Raw genomic sequence first — 20,485 nt, forward strand, 5'->3', positions numbered from 1 at the left:
TTTCATATTCTTGTTAAGCCGCTTGTTTTGATGTCATCATATATTATTAAATTTATTTTCTTTAAAGGAATCTGGCATGTGAAATGTATGTATATCCATGCCTTAGCTAAAAATGAATTTAAATGGTTTGTGTATCAGCAGTAGCATTAGAAGTTCAAATATTTTTGCATAAAGATTTTGCATAAGGACTGAGGAAATAATTCTAAGAAACCTATTTTGTGTGGAGTCTTTCTGAGTTTTATATTTTAATTTCCTAAAATAGTTTTTGTCTGGGTTTTTTTTTTGTTGCTTTCTCAAAGAGCTGGCAGGGTAAATGGCAGCTGTAAACCTGAGGGTAGGCTGCAAAGTTTTTCTTCCAAAGCCTTCCTTTCATGTTTAGCCAAGTGAGAGACACAGAGTGAAATGTAAACGCGGCTCAGCGTATCCTCATGGCCTTCTCTCCTGGTGAACAGCTGGAGGGGCAGAAGGGGGGCCGAAGCCGCCCAAGGCTGCTAACCGCAACGGCCTGGAAGGCACCGGCTGTGAGCCGCAGCTCCCAGGTTGCTCAGAAGAGGAGGAATGTGAAGATGGTGCTTGAGGGCCGTACCCCTGAGAATGGCGCTCCCCATCGCACCCGCTCCTTCTCACTTCATACTCCCCCTGGGACAAGAAGGAAAAGGCATTTGCTTTACTTCTTTTCCGAGTCGTTTAACCGTTTCTCTTTAATCCCTGGCAGTCTGACTGAGAACTAAGTGTGTGTTTTGTTGAACTTTGTTCTGTTTGAAATTACAGAGTGGAACCGTTTTTATTTAACGTGGGAAACAAGCTTTGCAGAAACTCAACCTATACACTGGGAAAAGAACTTCCTATAAAATATAAACAGATGTTTGTACATTTGAGTGAAGGTCGGTTTGTGGGAGACTTTGTGATAAACTGCATAAATGCAGTATCGAGTTCTAACAATTAAATGATGACTAATTGATGAGCTTGGTCACTTCAACGTGATCTGCTGTGCTGGCACTCCTGGTTTGTTTAGGTTTTGTTTGTTTTTAAAGATATTTTTTCCGACTGTATATTATCTTAATCAGCTAATCTTAAAGTTCTTCCTCAGTATGGGGACATAGAAAGCTTTCTCCCGGGACAATGGGGTGATTCCTGGGAGAACTCCAGCTATTCCCTCCAGTGCGAGAGAGATGCGTATGTCTTGTAGTAGCCATAATTGCTTGGGGCCCTTTTTCTACCGAGCAATTCTTTGGCTCGTAATCACTGAAGGGCTGTAATTTTTTTGGTTGGTTTGTTTGTTATTGGGATGGAAATGGATAAGCAAGCAGTGTTTCCTTTCTTGTGTAGAGGTGTGTTTCTTTTTGCTTCCAACCTGCCCTCTCCCTCCCAGTTCTCTCTCTGCACTTGTCCTGACTACATCCACACTGACTGCTTCCTTCATTCTGTCTGTTTACTCTGCAGAGAGCACACCGGACTAAAAAATGCATACATACAATATTTTTTAATTCTTCTATTGTGGCCATGAATTTCCCCCTCAATCAGTTGGGGCCCACAAATGCTCTAGTTGATGTCTTAGTCTTTTTCCCTATCCAGGTTTATACAGAGTATGCCAGTGGTGTTTATATTCTGCACTGATGCAGTTAAGTGTGATCATGAAGAAAAACATTGTTTGCTTCAGTCTGAAGATCACCAGTTTTTGTGAAAATTGCATGGATCCTGCTAATATAATAGTTTTAGTACCTATCCCAGATGCCATAGAATGAACTCTGATTTTCCTGTATTCATATGTAAATCATACTTATTTGTACCTATGTATATACATATGGTTTTCCTTTGACTGTTTGGTATAAAAAGAAAATTATTAAATAAGTTAATCTTTAAGATATTATTTATCCATTCATGAAATTATTAATCTGTTTATACAATCATACACAAAAATTAAAGATGTCCAAACAAATTGGATTATATTGAAAGACAAAATTTTAAGTGTTAAATGTGAAATAAATTATCAAGCACTCTGTCTTCTGACCAATGAGACAGACTCGAAGTGGTAATTCCTTCTGAGAATTTCCTTGCATTGTGTGTGTACCTCTTGAGACATTGCAAGTGCAACTCCAATTTACAATCTGAGCTGGCAGAAGACTTGAGAGGAGAGACATACCATGGGGTAGATGTGGCGAATAATATCGCCAACATTGAATTTCATTAAAATTTGTCTTTTCCATAAGGGATAGCATTAAAGATGTGAAATGCTGTGCTCTGGTTGACTATAAATGCTGTCTTTGCTATGGAAAGACCGTCTTAGTAATACAGGTTACTGCTGTTTGCATCATTAAGGGGGTGAGCGCCCCTCTAGGTGTTTAAAGTTGGAGAGAAAAGAGAGTTTTGAAGGCAGTAGCCCTAATACTAGAGTTGTAGAGTTTTATGGCTCACTCTTGCAAAATGTGGAGGAACAGACTGAGCAACTAAAAAACAATACCTGCAGTATATGTAAGGGAGGATGACACTATTATATTGTAATCCTTCTGACATGCATTCAAGAGCGGCACCAATGACTTACAGTTTTCAGATATTATGGAGGAATCAACTAAAGAAAACCCAAGGATACATACCTTCATCAGATTTTTTCCAGTAATTCTTTTTAGCCATGTTTTTAAATAAATAAATTAAAAGGATGAAATATCTCACCTTTAATAAAGTGAGATTTGTTTTTCAAGCTAGAAAACACCTCCCTTATGTCCTCATCCTTGGCATTCTGTGCCCGTGAAATAAATAAGTTGAGGAAAATAATAAAATCAGGCAGAAAACATGCCTTAAAGGTCTTATAGCAAATTTGTTACTCTAATGCTGTATTTTCTTGCAGCATTTTTCTGTCAGATCTCTCAAGTGGTCAGGATACTTTCCAGTTTGTTTGGGCTTTTTTAATGTTTAAGCTTAGTGAATTAGTACATGAGGGTTAAAGTATTATGGTTTTTTGCCTCTCTTGTGTCTAGCAACATTGTAGCATTACTGAAAATCATGATGAAATTTAGGGGGATTTTAAAACTGTATAGAACTGAAGCGCTTCTGACGCATTTGGGTAAAATCAGTAGAATCATTGCAATAATGTAATTTTATTGTGTATAATTTTACTTCGCAATTTTATACAGTTTCATTCATAGTCTCCCAAAGAATGTAATATAAATTCTATTTAGTAATACTCATCTAATTCTAGTGATTTTTTTTTTTTTTTTTTCTTCTTTAGGGTGTACCTCAGTTACCATGTGCCAAAGCATTGTATAACTACGAGGGAAAAGAACCTGGAGATCTTAAATTCAGTAAAGGAGACATCATCATTTTGCGTCGACAGGTGGATGAAAATTGGTATCATGGAGAAGTCAATGGCATCCATGGCTTTTTTCCGACCAATTTTGTTCAGATTATTAAACCTTTACCTCAACCTCCGCCTCAGTGCAAAGCACTTTATGACTTTGAAGTAAAAGACAAGGAAGCAGATAAAGACTGTTTACCATTTGCGAAGGTAAAACCAGAATAAAATTACTATTTTCTTTTAATAATTTTATTTACTTGGATAAGAAATAAGACAACTGTTCTGTAGTCTTGTCTGCGTTTTTTTTAATGGAGCTGCACAAATATGAAAAGGGCAAGTAATTTTGCAGGTATTTCTCCTGTGTTGATTAGTTTTGCCTTCCTTCTCTTCCTAAATCACATGTAATTTCTCTGAGGTTTTACTGTTGTTAACGCAATTTTTCATAATTGCAGTAGTAATGTTAATTTATGAGAAATAACCTATGTTATGAATTCAAAGTGTTCCATCTTCTAAAGAAACACTTAAATTGTTGAAGTTGGTACTATTTTCAGCTTTGCATTTAGTACGCGTCACTTTTAGGATCTAGATACTAGACACAAAGAACTACTAAACTTTGTCATTCTATAATATTACTAATTGCCTTTTGGAAAATATGACGTTTCTTCTTATATTGTTTTTATTGTAATTAATTTTCTGTCTTGCAAGGCACATAATGATAGGGAGTTTTAACAGGAATCAGAGCTGTTCCTTTTTTTCAGTTTCTGATTCTTTAGTTTATCAAATTGCACAAAAATGTTGCAAGATCAAATGTGAGCTAACGACTTTTCTACCCTTGCCCATTAAAAATGAAAAGGATGGCTAAAATTCTAAAAAGGAAAGATGTTAACATGTGGACAGACAATGGTTATTACAACACAGAACAGCAATACTGTTGAGGATGATTGGCATCAGCTTGCATATTTTGCTGGCAAACTGTTTTTTTTTTTAAATCTGCACTCTCACTTAAGTAAGCATATGTTTCCAACTATTTTAACTTGCATATGAAACAATTACGTACCTCAGTATAAGCGAGAGCAATGTTTAATGTGCAGGTAAATCCTTTTTTTATGTAACATTCTCAGAACCATATCTAATCCAAATGCTCCACGTAGATGTGACAGAAATCATATCACTTACTAGTGTTCTTAAGTACTTAAGTAGACAAGCAACGTCTAGGGACGATTAGGTAATGAGTCAGTTGAGAAGGAAAAAGATTGTGGTTCTGTTGATTAATGCCGGGGGACTGATGAATACCATGGACTGAACACGTCAGGAAGTCTGGCACGAAGGACAAAGTCAGATGGCTGAGATTAGCTGTGGACAGTTAGCTGAACTCTGACAAAATAGGAAAAGGAACAGCTGGAACCGACATCAACCCCCGAAGTGGCGTGTTCCTGTTACGGAGTGCCTTCTCTGCTGTTCTTGTCCATGTACTGCCTTCTCTGATTACCCATGTGTTATGGAGGGAAATTAAATTAGAAGTTTAATTAGAGCTGGGAGACATAATCACTGCATGTTCACACAGGATGATGTTCTGACTGTAATTCGCCGCGTGGATGAAAACTGGGCAGAAGGAATGCTGGCTGACAAAATAGGAATATTTCCAATTTCATATGTTGAGGTGAGTAAAGTTGGGCCCTCAGTAAGGTTGTGCCCACTGTTGTGTATTTCATTTTCTGAAAGGCAAAATAATCAGTACTGGTGATGATTCTAAAATAACCTGAGATATACATAGTCTTAGACCTAAAATAACCTAAGATCTGTGTGCTTAGTTTGGGAAAGTTAATTACCTCTGCAGTTGAACCCATGATTTTTACTTAGCTATTTGATACCTGTTTTCATTGAATGGAATTGGAATGAAAGTACTGGGAGGCAGTCACTGTGTTTTCTTGTTAATACTGGAGTCGTGCAGTCAATCACAAACCACACTTAACCGCAAAATGAAAGCAATCGGCAAATCAGAGAAATAGTAAGCTTTGCACTGTCCCTAATACCTGCCTCTCAAAACCAAATTAGCACAACTAGAATGTCAGAGAATATAGGCTGTTGTTAAGCAGGTAAAGCATTGACTTTTACATCCAAAAGACCCTTATATAAAATCTTCTGTATCTTCCTGCATTTCTCATATGTGATATGACAATTTACAGTGAGAGGTAGCACTTGAGAAAGTTTTCCCAACCTTTTAAGGTTTGAGAGTTGAAAGCTATATCTTCTATATAGAAAGACATAGTTGATTAAGGACAGTGTGTACAGCTGCAACAATGATTATTAAAATTTGCATTACAGAAGGATATAGAGATTTGGAATAGTGTTTGTCTTTTTCTGATAAGTATGCTATGGATACTTGGTAAGATACACTTCTCCCACTGAAGAGATTTTATTTAAATAAATGAGGCAGAACGATGAAAGAAAAAAGTATTTTCACATTACCTGTGGGATGAGAAATATGTACCTCAGGTCACAGAAGAAATGTGTAACCATACTAAGAATCAAGTCAGGTTTTATTAATTCAATTTCTGAATGCCCTGATGAGATGGGAACTTTCTAAAAAATGACTGTGTTCAACCAACATAGAATTTTTTTTTTTTTAAAGGGAAAATAGGTATATTCATTTTTATAGTTTGATGTAAGGATCTTTATATCTGGGAATAGAAGTTTTCACATGACTTAAAAAACAACAACAAAGCAAAAGGGTTTCAACCTGCTTAGTGCAATTCTGGCTTCAGTTTAAGAAGTTTTTAAAAGCCAATTTAAGAAGTTCTTGCCCCTGACTATTCATTCCTAGCTCCTTGCAATTAACTGCCCCTTCACTTCAGCCAGTAAAGGTTTTTGTGGTGCTTTTTAAAACTAAATCACTTAACTTAGCCAAATTAGAAAAAGCCCTTTCCTAGGGCTGCCACTTGGGCTAACTATTTAGCGAACAACTCTGTTTCCATCTCTACAAACGTTTGCAAAATGGAGATACACTCTTGAAAAAAATTATGTAAAAATGATATTCAGTCACAAAATGTGTTTCACTGTTGATGTTTTCAGACAAATTCCATCAACTAAGAAAATGTATCTTCAATTAACCCTTTTAGAACAGGCACAAGCACTTGTGTACACACTCACAAATCCCCACTAAAATGATATGGGAAATCTAGAATGATAAATAATACCCAAAGAGATACTTCAGATCAGATAGGTGGGTTTTTTCAGTATATACTAAACCGAAACACATGCTGTGGTGAAGAGCAGTGAGATACGCAGAAAACTATCAATCTGAATTTTGAAATACTGTTTTCTGAGATTGTGTAACTATTGTTCTGGAAAATATGCAGACAGTTGATACAAACAAGTATATCAAACCATTGTTACGTATATTATTATTAAAGACAACGAAGATGAGAAGTAATTAATATTTTTGAGGTATTTTTCATATGGTATTTTTAGTTATATTTCCTAATCCTGTAATCATTGCCTATTTTTGTCATAATGACAGACATATTTTTGCGTTGTGTATGTTAGTCCACATCCTTTTTTTTTTCTTTTTTTTAAAAATGTGAATTAGTAGCTGCATTTACTGGAGATTTTCTGAAGTCATTGACTTTAAAATGAGTGTAGTCTGTGATGTTTATTCTGTAGTATAGGTCTGATACTTGCAATGTTTCTTGTACGATGAGGTCACAGGATAAACTTCAGATACGTTGAAGTCCATGAAAAACTGACTATATTTGAGGACAGCTTTTTGCGTGGAGGAACATTTTATGATTCAATGATTGCTAGTCTGCTCTATTCTTTTATATCGCTTTCACTTACTAACTTTGTGGTAATAATAAAAGCTAAGACTGAAAACATTTTGAGAAGAATTTTAATAGTGATTCCATTAAAAGTATAGTTTGTTAATTGAGTCACAAAACATTACCTCTTTGTCTGTAGACACAAAGCACTGTGAAATAATTACTTCTATCTGCAAATGAAAAATAAAGAATGCAAAACATTGCAAAAATGAAATTCTGTTTTCTAAGAAGTGCTAAAACCAAACCAACCCTCTAGTTTAGTTTACTAGAGTAAGACCTGATTAACATACCTAAATTACTAGACTTTTGACTGATGGAATTTCAACGTGCTTGCATTAAAAGCAGGTCAACCAGGTTCTTGCACAGTGACAAAATAAAATGCAGCGAGTCTAGAAACTGTATGATTAAGTTCATAACACTTATGTTTATCTCTGTTCCAAAAAGAAAGATTAATCAGAACTAAACAGGTAGTATTAGAATTTTTCTCTGTGGAGTACAGTTCTGGGTACAATATACGTTTCTTAGAAAGACCTCAAATTTGACATTTTGTTGTGGTTTAACACTTAGTAAACACACTCCAAATCTAAAAAGTATTTAAATTTTTACAATTTATTCAGCACCATACAGAACAACTAGAAAAATACAAACACCCAGAATAGAAAAAGAAAAATCAGGGAAAAGGAATCACTTTTCAGTCAAAATGTCAGTAGAAAATAATGACAGCTTTTGTTTTTCCAAGTTAACGTGAACAACTGGGCAACACCTTTGTATTAATCCAGCTCCTTTAGCTTTATTTATAAACAATCTTATAGAAATGTAGGGGAAAAAAACCAAATTATCTAAAATGTTCACTGTAGTAGAATTTTAAGTTCATTGTCATTTTATACTACTGTATCCATCAGTTAACACAACATTTTAATAAATGAGAACATAAGATTTTATGTACCTAGTGTGTCAGGTTGGGTTTTTTTATTAGCATCTCCTCCTGTACCAAACAGGATTGTTTCCAAACATGTTTATTCTTCATTGTGTCTATACATTTTAGATGGGATTTTAGGCTGGATTTCTAGCATGGTCTTTTTTAACGTTGTACTTACTAGGCTAAACTTTGTCTATCACTGTTAAATGATGTGATCTGATCTAAAGTGCTTAGAAAAAAAAAAATCAGACTTTTGTAACAATACTAACTCAGAAGAATAAGATAAAACCTTTTATGGGAACTTTCCTCTACTTTTTGACTGTTTTGCCTGCCCAGACCTTAAAACAGAAAATTTATGTAAAAAGTGAATGTTGTATATTATGCCTGAAAACAGAGATTGTTAATTTTGAGTAGAAAATTATAGTCTAATCCCCACTATATTTGAATGTGATAATCTCAATGTTACCATTCCAATGACAACTTCTGAGCGTCATAGTTTTGATTAATTTCCCTAACAATAACTGCAATACAGAACTATTTCATTTGTTTCAAAAATTAATATAAATGCAGTGTTGCTCATGATTGTGATCTGCTCAAGATTTGCAAAATTATTCTTCCGCTGGTTTGGACAAAATATATTTGTTCCGAAACTTAAATTGCAAAGCTGTATTTAGGTTTCTAAGCTATTGCCTATCCTCCAGGATGATGCTTAGCAAAAATAATACCATCAAATAAGAACAATGTTTACATTAGTTCCACTTGCACTTTACTCTTTTGTTTCCAATTATATGTGAAAGTGAAATGTCTAGAAATAGGAATTTGACTAATAATAGTGTTAGTAATGTGGAAAAATAACTCCTTGACATATGGTGATGTACTAAAATTAAATAAATAAAAATTTTGGATGAACGTGGATAGAAAGACCGTTTGAGGGAGAAGATGGTGTTTTCAGTTAATTTCAGAAAGTGAAATATTTACATTCTAACTATCTACATGTGAGTGAAGAACACCTGAATTCATTTGTAAAATAAGTACAGTAAAGCACAACTATGAGAAACCTTGAAAAGGTCTTGCATGGTAGTCTACTTGATAATTTCTCCAGACAGCTGCAAGCAGGCAGAAGCCTGTCTGCTAGCCTCAACCCCTACTGCAGCAGTGAGATGCGGCTCAGCAGGACACCTCTGTTTTGCCCCGTTTGGAAAGTTGTTCTGTTTCCTGGGTTTTGGCGGGAATGGCAATCGGATTTCAGACTACCTGTAACAGCAAAGATTCTGTTGAGTGGAACAACTTTGTTGTTGGTTCAAATACGTCTGTTCAGGAAAACAACTGACGTAGAAAATGTGGGAATGGATACAGGGGTATTCGTTGCAGAAAGGAATGCTGTATTGAAACACTTCATAGCATGAGTGGGATGCATTCCCATGGTGACCTTGAATGGTTGCTAGCCATTTCATTGGAGAATGCATGCAAGTTCTTAACTTCTCTTCTCATGGAAGAAGTAAACTGCACTCTGCAAAATATTCTGCAACTATTGCTGTCCTCAGGTTGCTTCTACGAAAAGGCCAGTAATGTTTAGGTTCATGCTACTGTCCTGTGCTTTCTTCTCTACAGAAGAAAGCTCAGTACGTTGCTTATATTTGAATCAGTCTTGAATCAATCCCATGGGCGAGCCTTAACTTTTCTCTAATATGTTGTTCACTGTATAGAAGTAATCAGATTCTGCAGGCATTAATAGCTTCAGGAGGTAAACAAACATAATTAGGTGTAACGGGTACCTCGGGTGCTTTTAGCAGAGTGGCTTTTGGTTTTGTTTTTCACTCCTGGGTGATCCCTTAACTATTCCGATTAGATAGTTCTTGTTTTAGAAATGAATACTGCTTTTCTTTCTCTGATCTGCGTAATTTGTGAACAGGCTCTTTGCTAAATAAGGGAGTAGATTAGATAAGAATGGAAGTGGTTGAAGCCATTGTATAAGACAATATGGAAGACATTTTCGGGAAGGACATGAAGAATTTCAATCTGAGTTGGAAAAAACAAAATGTGCAAAATACATAAAATGATTAGTCTTTGAAAAGTCTGCATGTTCTTCCAGGATAAAGGATAGGACCCTGACAGGATGAGTAGCAGAGTAGGCTTTTTTTGGTCTTATTTTCTACTTGTTTTGTATCCATCAGCCTCATATCAGTGTTCTGTGATAAAATAACATTGTTTTCACTGGTCTGTTAAAAGTATGTTCACTCTAAATTTAAAATCTAATAAAAAAAAAATCTAAATAATGGTCTTGCAAGTTAATTGGAGAAAGCTGTATGGTTATGTCTTCTGTACTACACAAGTGGTACAAAATTATTTTGTCCATATGATCCATGTCCAGTGTTAGCAGGAAGGAAAATCTAGCGTCCACCTTTTTCTTAGGAATGTTTACTACTGTGACATTGTCTTCTCCTATCCTTCCTGTTCTCTTCAGCTGCCTTCTAAAGGACCAACAATAAGAACATTTAGGAAAAAATTCTACATTCTCATCTTTATATCCTTTTTCAAATCCCCCATTATGCCCCTCTTCCACTGCATTATGTTCTAGGTATTTCTTCCTCTTCAAGCATTTCATAATTTTAATTTTCCTGCTGTTACATCCTAGTAGGTTTTTATGTCAACTCCTCATTGTTCCAGTAGTTCTAGTTTTGAACTTTGTTTGTCTATTTCTTCTGTATATGCATGGAATTTCCTTCCAGATCTCATCTTTCAAATACCACTTGAAAACCTTTTCTATATTAAAAAAATATATATTCTTTTGTACTACTTTATATATATCTACTTGTCCTCAGAGGTAGGAAAGTGTTCAGGGTGTAAGCTGTTGTCATTTGTGGGAGCTGCATTTAAATCAATGTTGATGCTGTCATGATTAATGATGTGTTACTTGTCTAGTAGAGTTTTGATGGGGTAAAATACTGCTTTAAAACTCTCCATGAGCATAGTAGGTATCTTAAGACTTGTGGAAAAATGGGTAAAATAAATAGAAGAAATAATATGCTGAAGAACAGAAATAGTACTTCCACAGAAACTAATTTCATTCTTTCATCCTGATGTTCTTCAGAAAAGATTTTTCCCTTCTTCGTAATTGGCTACACTTATCCAAGTAACAGTATTCATATTTAGTGGTACATATTAACATTAGTTAACTTGTTCAGAAAACTGGTGCTGGTGTTACTTCAGCTCATAAATAAATGAGAGTTCTGACATTATTATTTCCAATAGCTCTAAAATATAAATAAAATTTTCTGGAAATAAAGGGTTTGTGAAAAATGTAGGGGGGTTTGTTTGTTTTTTCCCCTCTCTTACATAGCTTACATTTCATTGTAAGAAGAAAATGTGTGGGATTCCATATTTCTTCATTGGAAAGGAAGGATTAGTTTGCATTTAATATAATACTGTTTTAGCAACTTAACAAATAGAAAATTTCATTGTGACAAAAACTCATTAGATAAGCTTAAAAAAAAAAGTCCATTTGAGCATTCTTAGGCACAGAGATGCTGCCTCTGCGTTAGAAAAGTCAGAAGCTGAGAAGGTATTTCCACAGAATTGCCAATATATGTTTCTTTTCTCCTTATAGTGTCTTATGCTTGTATAGCTACTTGTTGTCAGGCAGTATACTGATATAGCTGGATCTTTAGTCTGTCCTACTTTGTTCTTAAATCTGCATTTAGGAAGCCTGGTTTTTACTACTGGTAGCGTTAAAGATATGTGCATAAATACCAAGGGGTACTAGGAGGAATGTCTTCAAGAGCTGACATGCAAAGGTGTGGGCTTATGTCATACTTACAAACAAAAAAAAAGGCTTAAAATGAAATGAACATTCAAGAAGTTTTGTAATACAGATTTTTATATTATAAGGTCAAAGGGGACTGCTGTGATTTAGTCTGACTTCTAGATAATACAGGGAGCGGATATTGCTGAATAATAGGCTGGACTAGAGCATAATGTCCTTTCTTGATTGAAATGTTACCTCTGATGGGTAGTCAACACCAGCCCAACAGTAAGTGTGTTGAGTTTGTAGTGAAAGACTTGTCACTCTGTAATGAGTGTAGAGTAGGTCAGTATGTCACAGTTTTAAGTTGCATTGTTTAAATTCTATTATATTATCAGTAAAAGGAAAATAGATTTTTTTTGTTATATTCAGGTGACTTTTATAAATAAAAAAATGCTAATGTGTGACTGTTTTTCGTAGTTTAACACAGCAGCCAAACAGCTGATAGAATTGGATAAGCCCTCAGGTTCTGCTCTTGACTCTGGAGAGGGTACCTCTGGGGCAGCCCACAACAATTCAACCCAAAAGCACACCGATGCTAAGAAAAACACCAAAAAACGGCACTCTTTTACCTCCCTCACTATGTCCAACAAGTCTTCACAGTCTTCTCAGAATCGCCACTCAATGGAAATTAGTCCTCCTGTCCTCATCAGCTCCAGCAACCCAACCGCAGCAGCCCGCATAAGTGAGCTGACGGGACTTTCCTGTAGTGCCCCTTCTCAGGTAATTTACGTGAAATCAAATATAAATCATGTGTGGGTTTTTTTTTTTAAATAACTATAAAGGCTTCTGATCTTTTCAGATTACTTGCTTCAAATTATTAATTATATGTAAGTAATACTAACGTATGCTTTCACGAAGTTTATCTTACAACATGACAGCATTTAAGGAAAACATTTTACAACACTTCTTATACAATAATAGCAAATATTTTTGGTCTTGTAAGCTAATTTTTTTCGCAGTTGTTAATTTCTTAAGTGCCATAAATATTTTTATATATTTACTTGCACATGCAAGTAAAAGATAAATTCAACTTGAAAATTACATGAATTTCAGAAATATACCATATTAATCTGACTTTAAGACAGGAAGTCTTAAAGGCACAGGAGCAGGCTGTCCCCATACGCCGTAAGAAGAACAGGTGGGGAAGACGACCGGCCTGGCTGAACGGGGAGCTCTTGCTGGGACTCAGGGAAAAAAGGAGAGTTTACCACTTGTGGAAGAAGGGGCAGGTGACTCAAGAAGAGCACAAGGATCTCGTTAGGTCATGCAGAGAGGAAATGAGAAAGGCAAAAGCCCAGCTAGAACGCAATCTGGCCACTGTCGTTAGAGACAACAAAAAGTGCTTTTACAAATATGTTAATGACAAAAAGAGAGCCAAGGAGAAAATCTCCATCCTTTATTGGATGCAGGGGGGGGGGAACATTGTCACTGAGGATGAGGAAAAGGCTGAGGTACTTAATGGCTTCCTGGGGCCGGATGGGATCCACCCGAGAGTGCTGAGGGAGCTGGCCGAGGAGCTCGCCAAGCCACTCTCCATCATTTATCAGCAGTCCTGGTTAACGGGGGAGGTCCCGGAAGACTGGAGGCTTGCCAATGTGACGCCCATCTACAAGAAGGGCCGGAAGGAGGATCCGGGGAACTACAGGCCTGTCAGCCTGACCTCGGTGCCGGGGAAGATTATCAACCAGGGGATCAGCCCAGCCAGCACGGGTTCATGAGAGGCAGGTCCTGCTTGACCAACCTGATCTCCTTCTATGACCAGGTGACCCGCCTAGTGGATGAGGGAAAGGCTGTGGATGTGGTCTACCTGGACTTCAGCAAGGCCTTTGACACCATCTCCCACAGCATTCTCCTAGAGAAGCTGGCGGCTCACAGCTTAGACAGGTGTACTCTGCGCTGGGTCAAAAACTGGCTGGACGGCCGGGCCCAGAGAGTTGTGGTGAATGGAGTTCAATCCAGTTGGCGGCCGGTCACGAGCGGTGTTCCCCAGGGCTCAGTTTTGGGGCCGGTCTTGTTTAATATCTTTATCGATGATCTGGATGAGGGGATCGAGTGCACCCTCAGGAAATTTGCAGACGACACCAAGTTGGGCAGGAGTGTTGATCTGCTCGAGGGTAGGAAGGCTCTGCAGAGGGACCTGGACAGGCTGGATCGATGGGCCCAGGCCAACTGTATGAGGTTCAACAAGGCCAAGTGCCGGGTCCTGCACTTCGGCCACAAAACCCCATGCAGCGCTACAGGCTTGGGGAAGAGTGGCTGGAAAGCTGCCTGTCGGAAAAGGACCTGGGGGTGTTGGTCGACAGCCGGCTGAACATGAGCCGGCAGTGTGCCCAGGCGGCCAAGAAGGCCAATGGCATCCTGGCCTGTATCAGAAATAGTGTGGCCAGCAGGAGTAGGGAAGTGATCGTGCCCCTGGACTCAGCCCTGGTGAGGCCGCACCTCGAATACTGTGTTCAGTTTTGGGCCCCTCACTACAAGAAGGACGTCAAGGTGCTGGAGCGTGTCCAGAGAAGGGCAACGAGGCTGGTGAGGGGTCTGGAGAACAAGTCTTATGAGGAGCGGCTGAGGGAACTGGGGTTGTTTAGCCTGGAGAAAAGGAGGCTGAGGGGAGACCTCATCGCTCTCTACAACTCCCTGACAGGAGGTTGTAGCGAGGTGGGTGTCAGTCTCTTCTCCCAAGTAACTAGCGATAGGATGAGAGGAAATGGCCTCAAGTTGCGCCAGGGGAGGTTTAGGTTGGACATGAGGAAAAATGTCTTTACTGAAAGAGTGGTGAAACATTGGAACAGGCTGCCCAGGGAAGTGGTTGAGTCCCCATCCCTGGAAGTATTTAAAAGACGTGTAGATGAGGCGCTTAGGGACATGGTTTAGTGGGCATGGTGGTGTTGGGTCAACGGTTGGACTCGATGATCTTAGAGGTCTTTTCCAACCTTAATGATTCTATGATGTTATGATTCTATGACTGTGGTAAGTAGAAATATTTAGCTGGCTTTATTTATTTGTTAATCTCCTGTTTCTTCAAAGCTTTTAGTTACAAGCTACACTAGTTCATGAACAATTGTCTGTTTTACATAGAGATTACATTTTGGGAGAACAGATAGTAATGGAGACTAAGAAGTGTTGGTGTAATTTTCCATGAGCTAGTAAATATGTTTTATTTGCATGCCTTTGGGATCTGACAGCCTTTTATGGAAAAAAAAGAAAACTGACATTGGTAAAAGTGTGTTTCACATTGCTAATTCAATATATCTCCAAAGTTTCTGAAATGTCGGGGGGGGGGGGGGCAGGAAGTGAGCAGTGTGATCCAGTACTGTTTGTATGAGTATCTAACAAAAAATTAGTTCTAGTCTGAAGTTACAGATAGTAGAGTACTGGTGATTTTTACCATGAAACTTACAGCTGTGTCAAAACCAGCTCTTATTAAACTGCTCAGAACTGACCCTGCTGTTTTTTTTTTCTTTGACAGGTTCATATCGGTACTACAGGGCTAATTGTGACTCCACCCCCTAGCAGCCCAGTCACAACAGGGCCTTCATTTACCTTCCCATCAGAAGTTACCTACCAAGCTGCTCTCGGTGTAAGTACCATTTCAGAAAACTCAGCCTTCCCATGTATCTTTGGTACAGTCCTTTTTTTTTTTCTCAAGTTCTGATACACTGATTTGAAATGATGGTTTTATGATGATTGTCTATGTGATAGACTGGTATAAATTGAACTATAGCAAAAGCATTATTGATACAATAACGTTTGCATCCTGTCACACATACCCGTTTCTCCAGCTTTCCTCTGTCATTTCTCTGTAGTAAACACAAGAAGCACACTTCCTTCCAGAACAGTGTTTCTTTTCAGCATGAGTAGGAAAGAGATTATGCTGGGGGGGAGGTTAGGGGAAACAAGCAAGATCTTAAAAAAAACCATCAACTTGAGACCACAGCTGCCAGATATTTCTGTCTTGCTTAAGTCAGTATTATCCAGATTCTCTGAAATAAGTTTCAAAACTCTGCTTTCTTCTAATTAAATAAGATTATTTTAGTTGTGTGTATGTCTGTGGCAGATGAAGAACATATCTAGCATGTCTAAGTTAGGTTCTTGGAGATCAATATGAAAAACTGTTGTAAATGGCCGTCTTTTAAAGGAAGGAATACATTGCAATGCTGTTTCCTTTGGACAAAGAAAATGACATTGTCTTCAAAAAGTGCAGGATTTCATTCCAAAACCAACTGAAATTCTTTATTTTGCTATGCTTGTGGTGGAGAAGCTCTGGAACATCCTGTAGCATACCGCACTTACCAGAGCCTGACCTTGACTGCCATAAAGATTGTGGATACCAGTTTTCAGAGATTTTCAACTTAATAAGCCTTTATTTTGATCATAGGAATTATCAAAATTTAATTCTTGTTTCAAGTAAAAAAAATTTGCCCCTAACCTTTGGGGGGGGGGGGGTGTCACAGTTGAATAATAAATCTCCACTTAGTTAAAAAAAAAAAACCAACCAAACCAAACAATCCAAACAAAAAACCCCAAGGCTTGATCTTGTTTAGGTGTCTAATTATCCTTGCAGTCTTTTAAAGCAAGTAAAACATGATGAATAGCCTTGCTGCTAAATTTGTCTGGTTTTGTTTTCAACTTTCAGCACTTGGATCATTTTACACATTCGTCTGCAAAATCGAAGGCAGAATTGTCTGTCTTCTATTATCAACTTTTTGTTGTTTAAGTAAATGTTTAGGTGTGGCTTGGTCGCAGCTGAGAGGTTCATTTTAACAACTTTCTTTGGGACTCTAAGTTATGTTTTTCAATCCTTAAAATTATGATGCTGTTATTTTCTGAATTATCTCCAGTACTTCCTTCTGGCGTGGTAAACACATGGTAAGTGCATTCCAGAACTGGGTACAGTACTGCATGGTCATTTTCAGTGATGAAAATATTGATAGTATGACCCTTTTACTTTTATCCTGTTAGTCTGATGTTTATATCTTGAGAATTTGCATCCATTTATTTGGCCTGAGTGTAGCACAAAGTTTATGTTCAGCTAAATATCCACCATGATCCCACAAATTTTCATCGTCAGTAGTGATGTAATAATTGCTCTCATCCAAGTAAATGCATTTCCCATTCTTTGTTCTTCAGACAGAAGACATTATTGACAATTATACAGACAGTGTGCTTTTGCCCTGCCTTACTGAATAATGCAGGTTGTGCTGTAGCAATGCTTTGTCCGTTTATTGTTAACGACTTCTTCAATCTGTGGATCATCTGTGCAATCCTAGTGTTAAATGTATGTTAATCTCGAACCAATTAATAATCTCCTTATATTTAGATTCATATTTTAATGTCACAGAGTGGTTGAGGTTGGAAGGGACCTCTGGAGGTCATCTAGTCTAAGCTCCCTGCTCAAGCAGGGCCACCTAAAGCCAGTTGTCCAGGATGGTGTCTAGATAGCTTTTGAATATCTCCAAGGATGGAGACTCCACAACCTCTCTGGGCCACCTGTGCCAATGCTCAGTCACCCTCACAGTGAAAAACTTTCCTGATACTCAGACTGAACCTTCTGCGTTTCGGTTTGCGTTTCACTGGGCACCACTGAAAAGAGCATGGCTCCATCATCTTTGTACCTTCCCTTCAGGTACTTATATACATTGATGAGATCCCCCTGAGCCTTCTCTAGGCTGAACAGTCCCAGCTCTCAGCCTTTCCTCGTAGGAGAGATGCTCCAGTCCCTTAATTATCTTAGTGGCCCTTCGCTGGACTCTCCCCTATGTCCATGTCTCTCTTGTACTGGGGAGCCCAGAACTGGACACAGTACTCCAGGTTTGGCCTCATCAAGGCTGAGGAGAGGGGAAGGATCACCTCCCTCGACCTGCTGGCAAGACTGCTCCTAATGAAGTCCAGGATACCATTACCCTTCTTTGCCACAAGGGCACATTGTTGGCTCATGTTCAACTTGGTGTCCACCAGGAAGGACCCCCAGGTCCTTTTTTTGCATATGAGGTGTACATCTAATAGTAGAAACAATTAGCTGCTTATATACTAATCCATGTAACCTTTTATACTTCTTTCATCCTGTCCTTCAGAAAATACCTGTGAGAACTGAGCAAACAAAATCAGTTTTGGTATAATTTGTGCTGTTAGGCAGAATACAAGTCTAGCTAACATGTATGCTGCAAACACTGGGTAGTTGATTTGATTTGTGGATGAGATACGTTTTGGAGAGGATGGGGTAGGCAGGATTCAAAGCATAATTTCAAAAGTTCTGTCAGAAGTTGCTCTTTTTTTTCCTCTCAGTAACACACACTTTTGTTTATTATTAAGAATCAGTAGTTCTTTCTTCGATGCCAACATGGAAAAATACTTTATTTTGGTGCTGGTGCAAAGTCATTAAACCACCTTGGGTGCTTTAGTTGCATAAGCTTGTTCAAAAGCGATCTCGCCATTGGTACCCACGGGAATTAAATTGCAGTGCTAAATGCAGCATGGAGTGAAACTCCTGCCACACGATCGTCCTGTATCCTGGAGCGCTACTTTCTCTTTGTGATAACCATGTTCCTGGTTATGTTTCCAGTTACGCATGTAATTCCCATTGAGAATTTGAATTATTCTCTGCCACCCTTTTTAAAGTCAATAACCTTCTGTACATAATGATCTGTTTCTTCTTGACTTGTTTTCAGCATGACTAAAATACAAGCTGGCAGCTCAGGCTTACAGTCAGATCGTTCCTGTGTTCTTTTACTATAGATTATATTAGATGATGATGCAGTTTATAGTCACGGACTGTGAAGTGTGTCTTTTACGTCCACTTTTCCTCCTGCTTCATAAACTCCTGTTTTAATTCTAGAAATATGCAAAATGGTTCTGACAGGTCAAGAGAGAAAGTGATGTTCTTGTCTCTCTAGATGTTTCCCTTCTGGAAATACCCTTCCTGACATTCTGAGCAGTAATTTTAAGCTATGGAACAATTGTGATTGTATGATTTAATACATCAGAAGTGGTTGGTTTGAGTCCTTTTGCTTTTGTATTTTTTGCTTTTGTAAGTATAAACTTCTGCATTTCTCTAAGCTTCTCCCTTTAGCTTTTTTTTCATTTCTGAATACTAAGCAAATGACAAGGGAGTTGGATTGGAACAGGGAGAGTTTCTTTTTATCATGAAGATGGTTTAATTGGATCTTCTGTCAATCATTTTGGTGTTTATAACACTATTTAAAGTAGTTGATTGTTCTTTGAGAGCAAGCTGTTTATACAACTTTTTTTACTTCATGCCAAACTCAGATTAAGGGAGAAAGAAGAAATCAGAGAGGATGAGCATGATTCCCCATCAGTGAAGAAGAGAAGGATATATTCCTTTACAATAGTCTTGAATTTATCCACCTTTGCTACATTTATCTGTCCTGAATCTAGAAGCAAAGAAGAGCTAGTATCTTCTCTTATCTTCTGTAAGAAAGATGGCTTTTTTATTGTTAAGAGGAGATATTTTGAGCTGTCCTGTTGAGTAGCAAGATTCTCTAAGACAGTTGAGATTAATTCCTAGCCCAAAGGAGCCTGTGAGTCTTTTATCTGTGTACATGTATAGGATCACATTTTAGTTTGTTACGTTGTTATCTTGGGAAATACTATGGTGGTTCAAAAAATGCCAATTGTATTAATTCTATTTTGTCCATAATAATCTTCTGTAGATGCTATTTGGTACCAAATGTTGTATTAAGTAAGTAATTTACAAATTTGCAGCCAAAATTGACACAAATAAGACTTAGGAATGAGAGTGCTTGTGTTGAGTGACCATATACACTATCTGCTGCTTGTATCTGCTGCTTGTATCACTTAAGCAAATTATAATTTACATTCAGAAAACCTGTGATAATTTATTTAAAAGTTTTATTTTACAGCAGCAGTTCTTTAGCCTAGTTCTTTAGCCAAGTAGCATTAATTCTTGTTTTGTGTTTTGAGATTTGATTCTTTAAAATTGAAGAAGCTACGAACTGAGACAAACTTCTCATAGCCGAGGCTTTTGACTGTGATATTATCACTTACTGTTCTCTGGGACTTCAAACCACAACTTTGCTCTTAATGGGGGCATTAATTGGTCTGCTCTTCTTGGCCACTGGCATTTTTGAACCTTGTAGGTGCTTAGTATATTTGAAGTTCTTTATAAAATATAAAAGCAGATGTCAAGTTCAGTAGTTGTTGGGTGAAAATATGCATGTACAATTATGTAAGGCTTATTTACTTGGGAGGAAATTCTTGGATGTAATTTATAAGGTAGTTATCTAATGGAGGAGATCTAGTTGCCATAGATTTTGCTGAAAAAACTCTTAAAGGAAGTATGTGATTTGAACCATGGTATGGGAAAAACAGAGACAAGATATACCACAGCAAAGTTAGAGTTACATTCAAAAGCAGCAGAAGAAAAACAGAATGTAGCAACAACAGGTAACTTACCTTCCTTTCATTCTGTCTCTACAGTCTCTTGCGAAGTTAAAAGTATTTTAACTTAGCAATTGACCTAGATATCCATATTGCTACTTCTGCAAATTGAATATGTTGACTTTGAAATGGTGTCTTGGTATGTGCACTTAATTAGCAGAAATAGGTGGTCTATATTTGGATGGCTTACATTCACTTAACGTGCTGAAGGTTTCAAAAACTAAAAAATCTCTGCT

The 20,485-nt window shown here is 37.6% G+C and overlaps 1 protein-coding gene across 2 annotated transcripts in view; it reads left to right on the top strand.

The window, feature by feature from the left end:
- Positions 1–20,485, top strand: part of SH3RF1 (SH3 domain containing ring finger 1) — a 93,958-nt gene that overhangs the window by 52,083 nt on the left and 21,390 nt on the right. Inside the window, exons 3-6 of one of the 2 annotated variants that reach the window (XM_076336543.1) lie at positions 3,227–3,502; positions 4,857–4,952; positions 12,252–12,554; positions 15,301–15,411. In XM_076336543.1, the coding sequence (XP_076192658.1) occupies positions 3,227–3,502; positions 4,857–4,952; positions 12,252–12,554; positions 15,301–15,411 (786 nt within the window). The remainder of the gene's footprint in view (positions 1–3,226; positions 3,503–4,856; positions 4,953–12,251; positions 12,555–15,300; positions 15,412–20,485) is intronic. The other variant, XM_076336544.1, reaches the window with a different exon arrangement.

This window comes from Aptenodytes patagonicus, chromosome 4, assembly GCF_965638725.1.
Source record: "Aptenodytes patagonicus chromosome 4, bAptPat1.pri.cur, whole genome shotgun sequence".
Taxonomy (NCBI): Eukaryota; Metazoa; Chordata; class Aves; order Sphenisciformes; family Spheniscidae; genus Aptenodytes; species Aptenodytes patagonicus.